Source organism: Protopterus annectens, chromosome 11.part0, assembly GCF_019279795.1.
Source record: "Protopterus annectens isolate FY-2018-M chromosome 11.part0, PAN1.0, whole genome shotgun sequence".
Taxonomy (NCBI): Eukaryota; Metazoa; Chordata; order Ceratodontiformes; family Protopteridae; genus Protopterus; species Protopterus annectens.
Genome location: NC_056745.1, coordinates 666,830,199 through 666,848,836, shown reverse-complemented (window position 1 = coordinate 666,848,836; position 18,638 = coordinate 666,830,199). Strand labels below are relative to the sequence as shown.

The 18,638-nt window shown below is 45.0% G+C and overlaps 1 protein-coding gene across 1 annotated transcript in view; it reads right to left on the bottom strand.

Moving 5' to 3' along the window:
* LOC122814982 (putative bifunctional UDP-N-acetylglucosamine transferase and deubiquitinase ALG13) overlaps nt 1-18,638 on the bottom strand; it is an 895,852-nt gene that overhangs the window by 377,460 nt on the left and 499,754 nt on the right. The window contains exon 4 of the mRNA XM_044087237.1: nt 18,363-18,438. Coding sequence (XP_043943172.1) covers nt 18,363-18,438 — 76 coding nt within the window. The remainder of the gene's footprint in view (nt 1-18,362; nt 18,439-18,638) is intronic.

Sequence of the window (18,638 nt, the reverse complement as noted above, 5' to 3'; positions counted from 1 at the left end):
CTGAAGGAGTAGAATCATCCACATCAGAATCAGAATAAGGAGGATACTCCTGCAAGTCTTCAGCCGAAGACTCAGAAGCCTCGAACATTGCTCAAAACTCTCAAACTCAGGGTCCACCCTAGGCCTCTTATCAGGAGGGGGCATAGAACCTCTAATCATAGTAATCAAATCCTCTGCCATTTTAAGCATATGTTTCTTAGGCAAAGACCCTGAAGCACTAGGAGAAACCCCACTGAAGCTAAACTTGGCCTGCCTCTCAAAGAAGCCCTGGAAACAGAAGGGAGGCTCTAACCACCTTAGGAAGAGAGGGAAGAACAGCCACCTGAGAAGCCCCTCAGCCTGGCCTACTTCCTGAGAGGATACATCCTGTAACAGTAAAGTCTCTCCCTGAGACTCCAAAGAAACACCTGGCAGAACCTCCGGCTCCACTGAGCCTTCTAAAGAACCGGCGTCAGGGACTGTCGGTTCTTCCACTCTAGGCTTTGCTGCTTTGTCCTTGCGCTTTTGGCCAAAGCGTCGGAGCATCCGGCGGCATTTTATAATTACAACGCTTCCCAAAACTAACCTGGCACAGTCTAACCTTCTCTTAATAGTGCGTTTGTTAAATCTAGCACAAGAGCGGCATCCAACAACGTCGTGCTCAGGCCCTAAACAAGGTATACACAAAGTATGGTAATCCCTATGAGGTATCTGTTTCCCACAAGAAATACAGTTATTCACTTTTTCTGACATCCGGTTAAATACTGAGGCAAGAAAAAAACAAAATATTCCCCAACGGGGTACTTAGCCAACTTTGATTCGGTCTGAAACTCTGACTTCAGAAACTTTCAGAACGCCAACCTGCACTCGCAAAATTGCTTCTGCATCGGACCATGCGGCAAAAAAGACTGAGGATATGACGTCGGTCATGCGCATTAGTACCCTGACGTACTGACGTCAGTCTAATGCGCCCTGACCGACGTCAGCCATATACTTTGGTATTCGGGCCGACTGGACAGCGGACTACCCAATAGTTAGGACTGCAGCAATGTGGAATGAAGAACATCCTGAACTAGCTGCCCTACTCACCCCTTCAGCTGCATAAGATACGAGCTTCATGGACGACTTGACAATGGAACCAAGGCTAGACAATTAGAAGTTATGTACTCACCATAACGTTCCATCTGAGTAGGTGTATTCATTTGTCTGCAACCTGTGGGTTATGGATCCGATATCGGATCCGAACCGGCATGGTTATCCAGCTATGGATCCAAGCTCTCAGCTCCTCCCCTCACCCATAATGCCCTGCTCTACCCTCATGACCTCAGATCTAGTTTGCCAAAGCAACAATACCCTCAAAAGGGTAACAAGGAATATGCAGGAAACTGAAAGGCCAGGGGGATAGGAGGGCGGGATGGTTGCAGACAAATGAATACACCTACTCAGATGGAACGTTATGGTGAGTACATAACTTCTAAATCTGAAGTAGGATATTCATTTGTCTGCAACCTGTGGACAGAGTCCCCAGCTACCTGAATCTTGGCCATCATGGAAGGATATTCGAGCACCTGAGCCAAAGGATGCTCTACCCCTAGATGCAAGATCCAACTTATAGTGAGAAATAAATGTATGAGATGAAGCCCAAGTGGCTGCTGCACAAATATCATCTAGAGGAATCCTAGCCTTGAAGGCTGCCGAGGTAGATACTGACCGGGTTGAATGGGCATGAACAACCCCGGTGCGGCCTTCCTGGCTTGATAAGCCAATAAAATGCACTGTGAAATCCAGCGGGACAGAGAAACTTTAGAAATTGGCTTGCCCAAATTGAATTTTGCAAAGGAAATAAACAGCTGGTCGGATTGCCTATGACCAGCTGTCCTGTTGAGATAAAATCTAAGTTGCCTGTGAACATCTAGTGAGTGTAGCTTATATTCACCTTTGTTTTCATACTTAGGGAAGAAAACAGGGAGGTTAATGGATTGATTGATGTTTGCTTCAGAAGCGATTTTAGGAAGGAAGGACGGGTTGGTCCTGAGGAAGACACGGTCCGGATGAAATACCAAGTAAGGAGGTTTAGCTGATAAAGCTTGAAGTTCAGAAACTCTCTTGGCTGATGTAATGGCTACCAAAAGGCTGTCTTGTAGGACAAGAATTTAAGATCCACCGTAGCTGGGCTCGAAGGGGAGCGGTCAAGGCCTGTAGGACCAAAGAAAGGTCCCAAGGAGGAACTGCTTGCTTTATAGGGGCCTGAGAAGGAAAGTACCTTTAAGAAATGTTTTGCACAATTTGGCTGACATAAGAGGATTAGACTCTTGACCAATGTGATAGTGAGAAATTGCCGCCAGTTGAACTTTGACTGTGGAACTGCTGGCACCATCATTAAAGAGAGAGGTTAGAAAATCAAGCACTACAGGGAGAGGAACCGTGAAGGGATTTAGGCCTTGCCGCTCCCAAACAGAGAACGTTTCCATTTGCTTGGTAAACCTTTCTAGTGGATGGCTTATGAGCCGCCACCAAAATAGCCTTACCGGTGAAGAAATACCGGGAGTCCTTATCAAGAGTGGAACTGGAGCAGCCAAGCGGTCAGCTTCAGGTTGTCCAGGTTCGGAGGAGGAATGCAGGATGGATGGGATATCAGATCCGAATGGGATCTAGAATCCAAGGAGGATTCACCGAGTGAGACCTTAGGAAGGGAACCAGATCTGTCGAGGCCAGAATGGAGCAATGAGAATCATTCTGCAACCCACCCGAGAGGCTTTCTGAAGAACTTGCAGCATCAGAGGCAAGGGTGGATAGGCATACAGAAGACCGGGTGGCCAAGCATGCACCAGAGCGTCTCTTGGGGTACCTCCGAGGAGGTATTAGAGCGAAAAAACTGTCGCACTTGGTGTTTGAGGGAGAAGCAAAAGATCGCAAGAAGGGTTCCCCACCGTGCGAATATCGTTCCGCTACTTGACAATTCAGTGACCACTCGTAAGGGGTCAGAATGGTGCGACTGAGCTTGACCGCTAGGATGTTGAACCGACCCGGAATGTGCGTTGCTATGAGAAAGCGATTGGTGGAGATTGCCCATTCCCAAACTCTCATGGCCTCTCGACAAAGAGGGTAAGACCTTGTTCCCCCTTGCTTGTTGATGTACCAGACAACAGACATATTGTCCGATTGAATCGCAATTGTTCCCAAGGGAAGAAAGTCCTGAAGTGCTAGCAACGCTAAGAGCACTGCTCTCATCTCTAGAACATTGATATGCAGTAAGGTCTCTGAATCGTTCCACGTGCCTTGGACTGTCCGGCGGGCAAAGTGCCCCCCCCACCCGAGGCGGGAGGCGTCCGTGGTCACCGTGGCGAGAGGGGGAGAAGCACAAAATGGGCGACCCTCGTGGAGATCCGGGGAGTGGAGCCACCACAAGAGGGACCGCTTGCAAGCCTTGCTGATCGCTATGGGATGATGCATGGGGAGAGCAAGGTATGACCACTGTACTAAGAGCGTCCACTGTAGAATGCGCATATTGAGCCTGGCAAGGGGAAGAAGTGCTATCGCGAAGCCATGGACCCTAGAGCCCTCAGGACCAACTCCGCTGGAACAGAACAAGAATGGAGAATGGCCCGCACCTGGAGCTGCAGATTTAGAAATCTGTCCGCAGTGAGGAAGGCTCGTAAACTCCTTGTGTCTAGTCTGGCCCCTATGAAATCTAAGAGCTGAGTGGGTGCCAGGTTGGACTTGTTTGTATTTATTGTGATGCCCAGAAATGGAGCAAGATGGAGAAAGGAGTCTCGCCGAGAGAAGTAGATGCCTTGTTGGGGCGGTAAGGAGCCAGTCGTCCAGGTAGGGAAAGACCTGCACCCCCTGAAGCCTCAGGTGGGCCGCTACCACTGCTAGTACTTTGGTAAACACCCTGGGGGCTGTGGTGAGACCAAAGGGAAGGACCCGAACTGGTAGTGACTGGCTCCCAGCCGAAGCGGAGAAACCTCCTGGAGCCTGTCCATTAGGATGTGGTAGTACGCGTCCTTGAGATCTATCGAGCACATCCAGTGGCCTTCTCCCAGAAGGGGAGAATAGATTGTAGAGTGACCATTCGAATTTTTCTTTGGGGACTGCCAGATTCAAGAGAGAGAGGTCTAGGATTGGTCTTAGTTCCCCGTCTTTTTGGCACTAAAAAGAATCTGGAGTAGAACCCTGATCCGATCTGGTCTGGGGAACGGGCTGGATGGCTCTTTTCTCTAGCAGATGGCCAATTTCTGCCAAAGCGGCCTCCCTTTGACCGGGTGGTGCGTCTGGGAGGGACTTCATCTTTGGAAGGTGAAGGAAAGGAATGCGATATCCCTGGATATGATTTGGAGAACCCAGCGGTCCGATGTTATGGACTCCCATGCCGCTAGGTGCCCGAAAGCGTCCCCGACTGCCTCCAGAGTAAAGCAGTCGGGCAACCCTCAGGGTTGCTGCGGGCCGTTCAGAGAAAGGTTCCCTGGACCCGAAGTTTCTAGGAGCCCCTCTGCCTCTAGGGCGGCGTCCTCCCTGTCCTCCTCTGCCACGGAAGGACTGGTTGTCCGGAGCAGGCTGGGACTGCTGCGACTTCCGGAACCACATCTTCTTCTGACCCTTTTGGTTCCTAGAATAGGGCCTCTGGGGTGCAGAGAAGCGGATTCCGACGGCAGACAGCGTCTTCCCGTCCTTCTCGCTCTGGGTCAACGTCTCGTGAACGGTCTTGCCAAACAGAGCAGAACCATCAAAGGCGTTCGCAAGCGACGCCTTGAAGGGCTCAGAAAAATCGCAGTGGCGGAGCCAGGCCTGGCGTCTAGTGACCAGACCTGTCCCGCAGCTCTAGCGGCCCTCCGTAGCATGGGAGAGTAGCCGCATAGAAGTATTTGTGACTGACCTAAGAGTGGCCATTTTGGTGGAGTGCAGAACTCTGTCCTCCTCCGAAATGGACTCAGGGGGGGATGCAGCGTACTCCTTAATAAGGTCTCGCTGCATCCGAATAACATGTGCCAAATAGTTCAGCGCCCTTACCGAGAAGGTCGCCGAACTGAACATCCGCTTCCCCAAGCGGTCCATCATCTGAGACTCCTTGCTCGGTGGGTGGACTGAGGGACTCTCCTGAGCCAGTTCCCTCTTTGTGGCCGCCGCCATCAACATGGCATCTACAGGAGGCCCCTTACTCCAATGGGTCCTGTCGGAGGGTGGGCTAAGGATCCTATCAGGTCTTTTGGGAATTGGCTCCACGGTGTCCGGTTCCTTCCACGCCCTGGTGGTAATAAGGTCCACCAGGGGTCGGCAGGGGACACCCAAGAGGTAGACGGGCCCTTTCCGAATGCCTCCAAGAACACGGACTCGTCCGAGGAAGACTTGGGGGCAGACCACCCCCCCCTAATACGGAGCATTTCCATGATGTCTCGAAGGAGACATCCTCGGGGTGACCGTGGGGAGCCTTCCCTTCCTCCAAGTCCGTGTCTTCAGTGAGAGACTCGGGAGTCAATGTGCCTCCTTTTGCGTATGCTTGCGAGGGCCTCCTCTGGGGGCTGTCAGAGGAGTCCTCGCAACAGCAATTTGCTCCGTGGGAGCAACTTGGGGCACAGAAGCGGGCTGTCCCAGGGGCGGATGGTGGAAGCCTGGCCCAGTGCAGAGGGAGCGGGGCGGAGCCGAAGCAAGTGCGGGGTCCGGAGACCCTCAACAGAGCCCTCTCCACTACATCAAAAGCGAAGGGAGCCGACCTCGATCAAAGGATCCGACAATCGGCTCCCCTCGGATCGAAGAGTGGACGGAGCGCGCGAAGCACCGGATCCGAAGGACAGTGCGCTCCGACACAGACGGCGCCAAGGAGCACTGATCCCCGGATCCGGCTCGGATCCAGGCTCCGAGATCGGATCCGACGCACTTTCGAGGCAGGGTCGGATCCGGTACCAAGTACTATCGGCTCCGACCTCCCCGGCTCGGCTGCTCGGCTCCAGTTGCTCGAACCCGGATAGCGGGTCGGAGAAGGAGCAATAGGCTTAAAAAAGGGTGTTGAACTCCCCCCCGGAGGGGGGGGAGGCAAGAGCACTCCCATCTGCATCTGGGCCTGGATGAACCTTCTCATCATCCGGTCCAGATCTGCATCGAAAGGCTATGGGTAGATCTCGACGAGGCTACCGAGGTAGGCCTGGAATGCCTCCTCGATAGCCTCGACGGAGATCGGGTCTCCTCCTCCTCAGGACCCGGTGAGAAGCAAACAGGGGACCGGAGCCGAGAAGGAGGAGACCGAACCGACAAGGAAGCCGGGGGAGAAGCCCGCTTGGCTGGCGGGGCCGAAACAGAGGTCTCGGCCCGCCGCTTGTGGTGCCTCTCCCTCCGGTCCTTTTTAGATGCATCCCTCTCCTCTCCTGAAGCGGGAGTTTGAGTCCCAGGAGCAGGAGGGGGTGCCACAGGAGGAACAACTGCAGCCGCAGGAGTCCCCGAAGGAGCGGAGGTCGGAGCCGAGTCCGGCGGTAAAAGACCCGCCAAGACCAGCTTGGACCTCCGCTCCCTCAGTGCCCTGGGGTTGAACCCTGCACAAATGGAACAACCAGATGTGAGGTGTTCAACCCCAAGACACTTAACACACCGAGTGTGGCCATCAGCGGTGAGAGCTTATGGCCACACTCGGAGCATTTTGAAAATATAGACTTAGGCTGTTCAGCCATGGTCTATAAACTAACCTAAAGTTACAGAAAAGTAACTTAAACAATAAAAGAAGCACACAGGCCTCACACACACTCTACATTACCAGCGAGGGAGGGAATAAAAGTTACTACTGAAAATTAAATTAAACTAAAAACAGTCAATAATAACAGGAAACCTACAACTTTCACACAAAAAATCTTAAAGAAACAAAAAATTCTCTGATTTTACACAAGAAAATAGTCTACTTAGCTGAGAGCTATGTATCCACATCCAGTTACCAGCGCGGCAAACAAGATCTGAGGTCATGAGGGTAGAGCAGGGCATTATGGGTGAGGGGAGGAGCTGAGAGCTTGGATCCATAGCTGGATAACCATGCCGGTTCGGATCCGATATCGGATCCATAACCCACAGGTTGCAGACAAATGAATATCCTACTTCAGATCTTGGCGTTAACAGTCTGTGCTACCGCCTCAGGCATGTTACCAGTCAAGGTATCTCCCAACTCTGAGGAGATCTCTCTGGAGCAGAGTAAAGCGACAAAGGTAATTCGGTGACCGCAGTGTAAAGGTCGCTGAAGACAGTGTACGCTTCCCATACTGATCCATACTCCTGGACTCCTTGCTAGGAAGATGGACGGAAAAAGAAGCCTCTGCAACTTCCTGCTGAGTGGCTGACTCCCACCACCATGGCATCTACAGGGACCCCTTTCGTCAAGAACAGTTTCCCTGGGGGAGCAGACAGGAACTTATTCGGACTGGGTACCGGTTCCACGGAATCAGGGTGCTCCCACACCCTTCGGCAAATCAGGTCCAAGAGTTCATCGAAGGGTGGTGACACCCAGGAGGCAGAAGGTTGAGCTCCGAAGGCCTTGAGGAATACAGACTCCTCAGAGGGGGGCTTGGAAGGCCAGTCGCCTCTCTGCCTCAATATCTCCAGGATGTCAGAGAAAGAGACATCAGAGGACGACTTAGGGGACCCCTCTGCATCTTCGAGGTCAGTATCAGAGGTGATGGACTCATCTTGGGAGTCTATGTGCTCCCTCTTGCACAACTTCTTCCTGGGAGGCTCCTCAGGCACAGACTCTGAGGGGCCCTCAGAAAGTTGGGGACCACTCATGGGGGTGTCCTCAGGTCTTCGAACTCCACTGTCCACAGATAGGGGGGCGTCAGAGGCTCTAGCCAGGGTGTATGGGGATGGAGTGACTGATCCAAGTGATGTCACTGACCTGGCCAGTGCACTCCTCATGGCCTCACAGGCAGGCCCCCCCGAATCCGAGGACTGACTCATCTCAGAGACCACAACTGGAGTCTGTGTCCCCCTAGCCGAAGTGCCGAGAGGAAGACTCGGGGCCGACAGAAGTCTCGATGCATTCCCCTTGGGCCCGACTTAGGAAACCCGTGTGCCGAAACCAGATGACGGAACCGAAATGGTTGGAGCAGACGACGGCTCTGATAAACCCGCCAGGAGTGTCGGAGCCGGCGCAAGGACATCACTCAGCACCAGACACTCTGGCTCCGACGACATAGAAGTGCTCGGAAGAGGAATAATCGGTACCGACAATGGGGTAGGCTCCAGAGCAGAGTGGGTCAGAGCCGAAAACAATTTGGCTAACACCAGCGACTCAAGGAGCCTCTGGACCACCCTTATCCACGTCCAAATCAGACAACCTCAAGGATTTGGAGGAAACTGAGGGAGATGAGGATCTCCTACCTATGGACTCCTGTCTAACACTGGGTGACCGGCTCCGAATTGGCTCCAAAATTATCGGAGTAGAGGTCAACTCCAGTACCACAGATACCTCTCCTGCAGCCCCGAGGACAATGGAGCCAAGGAGGCAGTATCCAAAACAGAGCTCTTGTCCTGCGGCTCCGAAGCCAAAGGGGCCACGGAGGTAGTAACTATTTTCAAAATCTTCTCCGGGGGCTCCGAAGAACTAGATGGAGCCGGAGATCTTTTCTTAATTCTGGTAGATTTAGACTTGCCAGTAGAAGAAGCAGACTCTAGATCCTCTTCAAACGCGGCCTTGACTAGGCCCTTCAAAATCAGTTTATTTTTCCTTTCCTGCAGCACCCTATTGCTGAAGGAATGGCAGACACTGCATGATTCTTGTAAATGAATCGCACCAAGGCAATAAACACAGATGGCATGCCCATCTGTAATACACATTTTATAAGCACATTTAGAGCATTTTTTAAACCCGGTGGGTTTATGCTCCTTTTGCTCTTTCGACATGTCCAACAATATCCAAACACTCAGCAACAACAGGAGGAAGGCGGGAAACACTACTGGACACAGGAACTTAAACGTTCCCTAGGAAAAGGAACCGACAAGAGAACACACTATAAAAAGAATGTGAAGGAGAGGACTAGGTCCCTCTAAATTAAACGGGCCTAGCCCACCAAACACAAGGGATACCACACACACTCTCCAAAAAACTAACCAAACAGGCTCAAACACACACAAAACACAATATAGCTATGAGAATAGCTTTTTTTGTATAAAAGAGAAGTACAAAACTTTAGAAAGTTTAGTAAGAGTGTACTTGGCCACAGCCAAGCTCGAGACCACGTCCTAACTCAACAAGCGGCAAATGAGATCTGGGGGTTGGGGCAAGGTGCATCCTGGGATACCAGTTAGCCCAGCCAATTAGAGACTTTGTGCTATAAATAGTCGGCAGAGTCAGAGCCGATACTCGGCTCCGAACCCATCAGTAATGAATGTAGGCGAGATATGACCAAATAACATCCACCAAATATCAATTTACAACAGGTAGTCCTACAATCATAACATCCAACAAAAACATTAATAATCCAAAACCTTTTTGGAACTCTATTAATCAACTTCTAAGACCAGGACAGTGCAACACACTGACTCCCAAAACTACAAATGCAAACAAGTCCATAGAGAAACAATTTAAATTACACTTCATTAACAATGTTCTCACTACAGAAATACCTCACCCAATATGACTAACCTCCCTTCCCTATGTGACTCTATCAATGCACATTTCCATCTAATTCTAACTGCTAATATAAAGTTCTCTCTCAAAAATAAAACCACCTACTCTTACAGCAGACAACCTGCCTCCAGAACACTTAATTTCAGCAGATGCTCTGGCATACCCCATATCAATACTTAACCTTTCTGTTTCTGAAAACCATACCCCCTTCTCTGGAAAAGCATCATATATTATTCCCCTACACAAATGTAGAACTTACATGGAGTTCTGTAACTTCAGACTCAACCATTCTGCCCGCTATAGCCCAAATACCTGGAAAAATGCATCCACTCCCAGTTTTTAACTTACCAGACTAAAAGCAACTTAATCACAAATACACAGGAATGTTTCAGACCTACAGTACCCACCACAGTTCTTAGTTTTTTTTCTGACACTATAAACAAAGAGCAAAACAAAGGCAATATTCCTTAATTTATCCAAGGCTTTTGATACAGTCCCCTTCACAAAAAAATACTCTAACCTCCGTAAATCTGTCCATGAAAGTTTGGTTCCATAGCTACCCCGTAGACAGAAAATAAAGGTAAAAGAAAACACATACACTCTTCCTTCTTAATCGTTTTTGTCATGGTACCTCAGGCATCTTTCTTGGGTCCCCTATTAAACATCTATACCATTTCACTTCATACAGCCTCCAAACATGCCTATGTGGTTCATTATGCGGAGGATTTTTCACTCATTTGCTCTGCTCCTAGATTTGATATATTAAGAAAATTTCCCAGGACTCTTTCTTCTACTGAAACCTGGCTAGATAATGCCCACCTCCCTCTCAACCCAATCAAGACCAAACTCATGCTATTAACACCAAGAGTTCACCAACCAAAAGCTATAATTTATCATTTTTTATTTATTTTTTATTTTGACATTTGTTGACCGGGCTAGTCTAACTGGATATATGTCCATTTTCGGTAGAGGCCCGGGGAGAAAAGCTCCAAGCATTAACAGTGACAAAGTTTATAATATATCAAAAAAACACTTAAAATCACAGTAGAGAGGCAACATTGGTCTAAAGAAAAAAAAGACACTTAAAATCACAGTACAGAGGCAACATTGGTCAAAAGAAAAATTATACTAAACACAATAATAAGATTGAGAAAGACGCAAAGAAAAGAAGAGCCTCTTATTTTATCCTCATACGAAGAAGGAAAGTGTAGTGACTAGAATTAAAGGTCTAGGTTAGTGGAGTAGAGAAAGTGGTGAGTGCAATAAGGGGAAAGAGATATCAGTCTGGTTTTGGACATGGACAGAGCCAGTGAGTTTTAAGATGTTCTTTAAGATGCTTTTTTAAATAGAGAAGTAAAAGCAAGGGTTGATATTTCCGAAGGTAGCTGATTCCAGTTTTTACCTGCTGTGTTTGAGAAAAGCGAATCACCAGCTTTGTTAGATTTAATTGAGGAAGCTAGGAGCTTAGAGCGTAATGTAACCAGATTTTTGTATGGTGTAATCATATTAGCGACGATAGGAGTGTTGGTTGGGGTGGTGTAGGATCTTTTGGGTGATGATTGTTGAAAAAGTAAATGGTTCTGTAATTCTAGCCATCCCAGTTGTTTGAGGTTGAGGAAGTGGTGAGTTTTAAAGGGGGAGCAAGTGATGAATCTTGCTACGCTATTATAACAGGTGGAAAGTTTGGAGAGGTTGTTTTTAGATAGGTTAGTCTATATAGCAGAGACATAGAAAAGGATAGAAATAAGATGGGTCTGGGCAATAGTTTTTCTGGCAGAAGGGGTAAGGAAGGGTTTAATTCTATAGAGAGTCCCAAGTTTTTTATTAACAGACTTTATAGTGGAGTTAATGTGATCATCGTAGTTGAGGCGATTATCAATTGTTAAACCTAGTAGGCGGGCTGTGGTATCTGAGGTTATGTCGGTAGCATAGTTAGAGGTTATTGAGAAGAATGGATGAGGTGATTTATGAGTTGGAGTAAAAAGCAGTAATTTTGTTTTTTTGGGATTTAGGAGGAGACAGTGTTGCATAAACCAATTTTCAACATTATGGAAAACAGTTTGGGTGAGGGACTGGAGAGAGGCTATGTTCTTAGCTGTACAGATTAAAGTAGAGTCATCTGCATATTGAATGCAGGTGGCTTGTGGAATGTTTGAGTGTAGATCGTTAATAAATAAGGAAAAAAGAAGGGGACCTAGTATAGAGCCTTGGGGTACTCCAATATTTACTGGAAGTAAAGTAGACAGATTGTTATTCCAAAGTACTGCTTGCTGTCTGTTTTCCAGATAAGAACTAAACCATTGTAATGTTTGTGGATTGAGTGAATTGGCTTTCAGTTTGTCTAGAAGTAAGTTATGGTTAACCATATCAAAGGCTTTTGACAGGTCAATAAATAGTGCAGAGGAAAAAGAGTTTGTTACAATTTTTGTTTACAGAGTTGGTGAGGGATAGTAGGGCAGTTGTGCTATGGAATGGCCTGAAGCCATGTTGGCAGTTTGCCAGTAGATTATTTTGTAGAAGGTGGTTAAGTAGTTGTTTGTGAATACATTTTTCCATTATCTTAGCTATTGGGGAGAGTAAGGCAATAGGCCGAAAGTTAGAAAGCTCAATAGATGATCCACCTTTATGTAGAGGGATGATGTGGGATACTTTCCATATGGTAGGGATTTTGCCTTCTGAGATAGTTCTATTAATAAGGATAGAGATGGGATAGTCTATGGCTTTTGTGGCAATTTGTAGGTATTCAACTAGGAGACAGTCAGCAGAAGGGGTGCAAGGTTTCAATTTTTGAAGGAGCCTACAGATAAGAGATGTAGGTACAGGTTGTATTTGAAAGGTAGGAGATGAAGTCTTAGAGGTATTTAGAGGGGAAGCAGTAAAAGGAGAAAGAATTGGCTAGAGTTAGAATGGCTTCTGTGAAGTAGTTATTAAAGGCATCAAGAATCTTTTTGGAGTTAGTTTGGTTGAATCTTGCAGGGGCAGGAGTAGTAGAGTGGCCTGGCCGAATAAGTTTGTTAATCCCTAACAAAAATATTTGCGGAGTTTGTTGACTGGTTTGTTGGAGGTGAAGGTAGAAGTCTTTTTTGTATCTAAGAATATATTTCTTGGCGGCATTTCTTAACGGTTTAAAGTGGAGGTGATCTGATGGACATTTGGTGGCTCTCCATTTAGCCCAGATTTTGTTTCTGAGGAGCATCTTTTGCCTTGTTTGTTTTGTGATCCATGGGGCAGATTTGGTTCTTATTCTAGAAGAGCGATAAGGTGCATAGGAATCTAGGATTTGAAGAAATTTGCTATTAAAGTAGGTGACTGCTTCATCAAGTTCAAGATGAGTCATAGGTGACCAGTCACAAGCTTGTAGTTCAATTAGGAAGCTGTCTGGATTAAAGAATTTTTTAGAATGGGAGGTTTTGAAATTATTAGTAGTTGGGATATGGACCGTCTTATAATGTAGGTAAGCATATGGTCACCGATATCGTTGACTATATCAGTGACCATATGCTTACCTACATTATAAGGTTCCTGGTGTATAGGTTTCAGGGTGGCTATTAATAAGGATCCAGTCAAGTGTGGTTTCCTTACTGCTAGCTTTGTGGATTCTAGTTGGAGTAGTTATTTGTGAGAATCCAAAGAGATTTATGTGATTAGTAGGGTTAGGGGAGCTGCAGGTAGACCAGTCAATGTTAAAGTCGCCCAGTAGAATGGTCTCCTGGGGTAATTGGGTAGAGAGATAACCAAGTAAGTTTTCAAGAGTACTGGTATTAACCAGGGGGGAGATGCATGCAAATTGGATAGATAGATTTGGAGCTGTCGATTTGGAGTTTAGCAGTCAGAGTTTCAGACTTTGAATCTAAAGATGGGAGCACATTAAAGGGGGATATTTGTAGATTAGATTTAGAGAATGGCTATGCCTCCACCTTTTTTGGTTTTACAGTCACATCTAAGGATATTATAGCCAGGAGGGGTTATTTCCTGGTCCAGAGTGGATGGTTTTAGCCAAGTCTCTGTAAGGCAGAGAATATCAAATGAGTGCACTTCTAGGAGTGCATGCAGGTGGGAAATTTTATTGTTTATACTTCGAATGTTAAGGTGAGCTGTAAGGAGGGAATTAGGTGGTTTAGTTAATGTAGGGATGACGGGCAATGTTAAATTGTCTATGTGATTGGTATAGTTAGTATTGGGGCCAGGGTTTGGATGGATATCACCATCTAGGAGGGGGTGTTGCTGGGGGTATTGTAGAAATTTAAGGATTTTGTGGAAATTGTTACAATTCTTTTTGAGAGTGACGTAAGTAACATGGGTTGCTCTGAGATATTTTGGTAGTATATAGCTAGAGGTACAGGTTATGTTACTGTGGCTAAGGTAATAGATGAAAGATGGTAAAGTTTGCTGGAGGTGATGGTTTTGTTCAGGAAGAGAAAGATTTTCTAAGAAGGTTAGTGAGTAAGGTATTGTAAGAGAGGCTATTGTGGTAGTTAAGAGTGGTATGTTTGTGTAAATAGTTTTGTGTGTTGGGGCCATTCTAGTAAGTAGAAATGAGGTAGGAGTAGTTTGTATGAGTAGATGAAGCAGAAAAAAAGGAGAAAGTGCTGAAAGAGATTGAGTAGGGTTAAATTATGCAAATAGTAAAGTAGTGGGGGTTGTATAGGAGTTGATTTGGGAAGTAGTCAGTGTATTAAATGGTGAGGAAAGGTGAATGAGTAGCCAAACAGGAGTTACTTATTACTAATGAGGAGAGATACAGGCAGGGGAGTGGCTTAGTGATGAGGAGGATAGTGACAGGATAAGTGGTTAGTGAAGTACAAGTATAGAAACACTGGGGGTGGGTGGGAATTGGGGGTAGGGTATGGGAGCAGAGTGAGCCCACAGGGCGAACAGAGCGGGTTAGAACAGGTAAAGGAAGAAATTCCAGAGACATTCAGTGAGCAGCAGAGTCTTGAGGAGCCCTTGGAAGTTCCAGGAGAGTAGGGTAAGATAGCTCAGCTGTATAGATGTTAAGGGATAGTAGAGAGGAAATAGGAGGACAGCAGATAAGCAGCAAGGGACAAACTTAGGAGCAGTCTAGTACAGCAAGGTAAGTTAAAGGTAGTCTGGAATCCAATACAGTGGAGTAGGGAAAATAGATGACCACACAGGCCGAGATTAGGGTGCCACCTAGTGGCCAATAGGTAAACAGCAAAGCCCTATGGTATACAGATAGCAAGAACAGAATACTCAAGTAATAGATCCTAATGAGGGTAGAGTAATTACCTGTCAGGTAGGGAGGGGTTTGGCTGCTGGGTACCTGCCTTGGTGGCATGATTACATACACCAGTAGGTTATAGAGAAAAATGCAGTTTAACAGTAGTTGTAGGGTAAAACATACTTCCTTATTTCCTTTTGGTAACAGGGAATTTAAAATAGGACAGCAAGTTTCTTTAGAATGCAGATGAGCTGGCTGAGTCTAAGAGTAAGGGGTCCTTTATTGAGCAGGCAGGAAAGGATTCCCAAGTCTCTATGCAGGAATGGAGGCTGAAAGCTACATGGGTTAGAGAGAGAATAGATTACAATGTCATTGGTAAGACAGCAAGTTATTCCAGGTTCACTCATTAACAACTTTTGTTGAGACACAGTTATTACATTGGGAAATAGCATATAGAGCACATACACATTTCAAGTTAGCTAACAGTTTTCAACAGGAAAGCTTCTACAGGCTGGCTAGTTGTTGCACTAAACATGCTTTGCATAAAAGGAAAAGGACACAAAACCCAGTGTTACTGACCTACAACCATCTGCATTAACAGCAATTTAGAGCACAGTTCCCCAATTACCCAGGTGAATATCTACTGGGCAACTCTGGGCATTAATATGAATGCAGATTAAAGAAAAAGAACATGCAAAGTATCAGAAATATAGGGCCATAGATACAGCTAGGACCCAGTTCCACAATTAATCACTCAGAAAATGCTGAGACAATACATCAGTATTACTAAACAGAGAGCGATGTGGTGAAAGCAAATAAATCAAGCTCAGGTACACATTAGATCCTAGTTATTACATTAACATGTGGTCCGAAGACGACAAGAATACAGCCAAATACTGGTCGTGATTCAGCATTCACATAAGACTGTCAGCAAATACACTACAAATCCCTTAAACCACATAAAATAGCTATATGCTATTACTGACAGAACGCTTGCCTATTACTAGTTGCTATTGGTGATACAGCATTCACAATAATTATGACAGAGAAGAATCAAAGAAAAAACCCACAAACCATATAAGATATGGCTAAATGCTATTTGTGACTCAACGCACTCAAATTTCTGTCGGCAAGTCAGCTATCACCCAAGTATGTCCGCAAAATTACTAAAACCCCTTAGAACACTTAAAATAGCTAAAATGCTATTAATAATAGAACACTCGCATATTTCTAGATGCTATTGGTGATACAGTGTTCACAATAATTATGCCATTAAAGAATCAAAAAGAGAAAAAACCCACAAACCATATAAAATATGGCTAAATACTATTTGTGATTCAATGCTCTCAAATTACTGTTGGCAAGTCAGCGTTCACCTAAGTTTGTTGGCAAAAATCACTAAAACCCCTTAGACCACATAAAGTAGCTAGATGCTGTTAATAGAACGCTCACCTATTACTGATTACTATTGGTGATACAGCGTTCACAATAAGTCTGTAAGCAATGAATCGAAAGAAAAAAACCCATAGACCATGTAAAATTTGGCTAAATGCTATTTTAGACTCTACGCTCTCATATTATTGTCGGCTAAATAACAAAAACCCTTCAGAATTCAATCGGCAGATCTAACAGTTTCAAGACACAGGAGAACGAACGGCGTTTATAAAACAAGTAGAGTGGCGTACTAAAAACCCACGTGGAAGGCACTTAGTCAAGGATAGCCATTTCAAACACAGTAAACCATCTTCAAATTACCTCAACCAATGCAACTCGTACCCCCAAACAAAACAGCTTGGTGTAATTGAAGACATGACATTTGAGACAACAGTCCTAAAAAGAATGCACCAAACACTTGGCATTCTTTACAGAATCAAACCCTAACAAAGCATGCCCAAAAAACAATAGCTATTACCACCTTTCTCCACTCATTTCTTTATGCATCTTCTGTTCTCATAAATCTACTCTCAAATGTAAACAAGATTCATGCCATAACAAAATTGCCACATTCGCAACTAGCCAGCTGTACTATTCATATCACTGTGCTTCATTGCTGGAATTAAGATAGCTTGAGCTTCCAAACCAACTAATTTATTCCCATCTACTGACTGCTCCAGACACAGCTGTCCATCCATCAAACACATGACACAACTACCAAACACCCAGGGATCTTCGCTCCTCAGACAAGCCTCCTTTTCACAAGCATAGACAACTCTGCAAGTAAATTCCTATACTTTATGTTGCAAAACTGTGGAACTTTATCCCAGTCTATCTAAAAATAGGCAAGCTAGCCAGATTCAAAACTGCAACTGTAAGAGCATCTAACCCAATAATGGGTCTGCTCATGCTATACACCTAATATGATCTCATAATAGCATACTGTACAATCTACACTATACAGACTCAACTCTCGTGTTCATAATCAACCTTCAGAGTACATACATGCATAGTAGCTAAAAACCTGTACCAAATATCTGTTTGCGGTTTTATCACCGCCCTATTACTCTATTACAAGATTCTATAATTATTTCAACACTACCATAATTTTTTCTTCATACTGTGTATGTACCGTGACTTTTTGTATCTATCTGGTACATAGTTAAAACAATTTATCAAGAATATAACGTTTATTTCAATGTAATTGCACTGTATTGTAATGTCATCTATTACATGTTTTCTGTTGGGATTTTCTCCCGGGCCACTGCTGAAAAGGGGAATGTCTCGCATCCCATTTGGACTATCCCAGAAAACAAACCCTAAATAAAATAAAGGTATGGTCAAACAAGAGGGTTCTAGGGAAACATTAGTAAAATACCAAGGAAATGGGGCAACAAAAATGCAGTACTGGACTAAACAGCATGAGGAACCTGAAGGTCTTTAAACAAAAAAGCCTAGTCATATTTGGAGCACAAACTGCCAATGAAATCAATTAAGGGAAAGATTATATGGGAATACAATAAGATTTTTAAGGAACTGTCTAGGAACCACCACCTCCAAATTAAGAAATAGTGGAAAATTTTTAATTTTTATGGACTGGAACCAAAAGTCAGACATCTTTATGATTTAAAGTGCAGCTGGAAAGGGAGGGGAACCTTGAAAGTAGCAGTGTTACTCACAATCTTAATTTGGCTGCCTGTGAAAAAAAGAAATGGTTGAAGTGTGTTTCAAAGCAGAAATGCTTATAACATGGTCTAAACAGGCCCTAAAACTGTAAACTACACATGGAAATGACTACAAACCACTAGCTTATTGATGGCATTTAACTTTTCAGCACAAATCCAAGTATTTAAAGTGAAGTAAAGCAGGTAGCAAACTTGGATATCACCCAATTAAGAGTTACGTCCAACTGAATGAAGCACTTTCAAAGTACTCTTACAGGCTTCACTGTGACAAAGCCACACTGCACACTTCCTAATCTATTCATAATTTAGACATCTGTCTCCAAACAAAAAAGATCACAATGTTAAACAAGGAGACAAAGTTTTCTCAATATTGGTATGTATTCGGAAACTATGGATGCACTTTACTACCAAAAATTTATTTTCACATTTGATTTCAACAGATGTTTTGAAATACTAGAAATGCACTTAAAGTTTAAATTCTCACCTTGGTATCATCTATTCCCCCATGTTTCAATTTATCTTCTAAGTTCTCATGTTGATCAATATCAATGTCCTCTTTTCTGTCAAGAGAAAAAAATTCATTCTTTTTTAAAACTAATTTTGCTTTTGCATTTTTTCACACAAGATGGACTTAAACACGGACTTTTACAGTATTTTTAAACAATGCATAAAATTACACATTCTGCAACTGTTTGCCATGCCTTACTTAGCAATGCTGAAATTGAGAAAGGAGAGAATATGTATGGGAAGTTTTCATCTG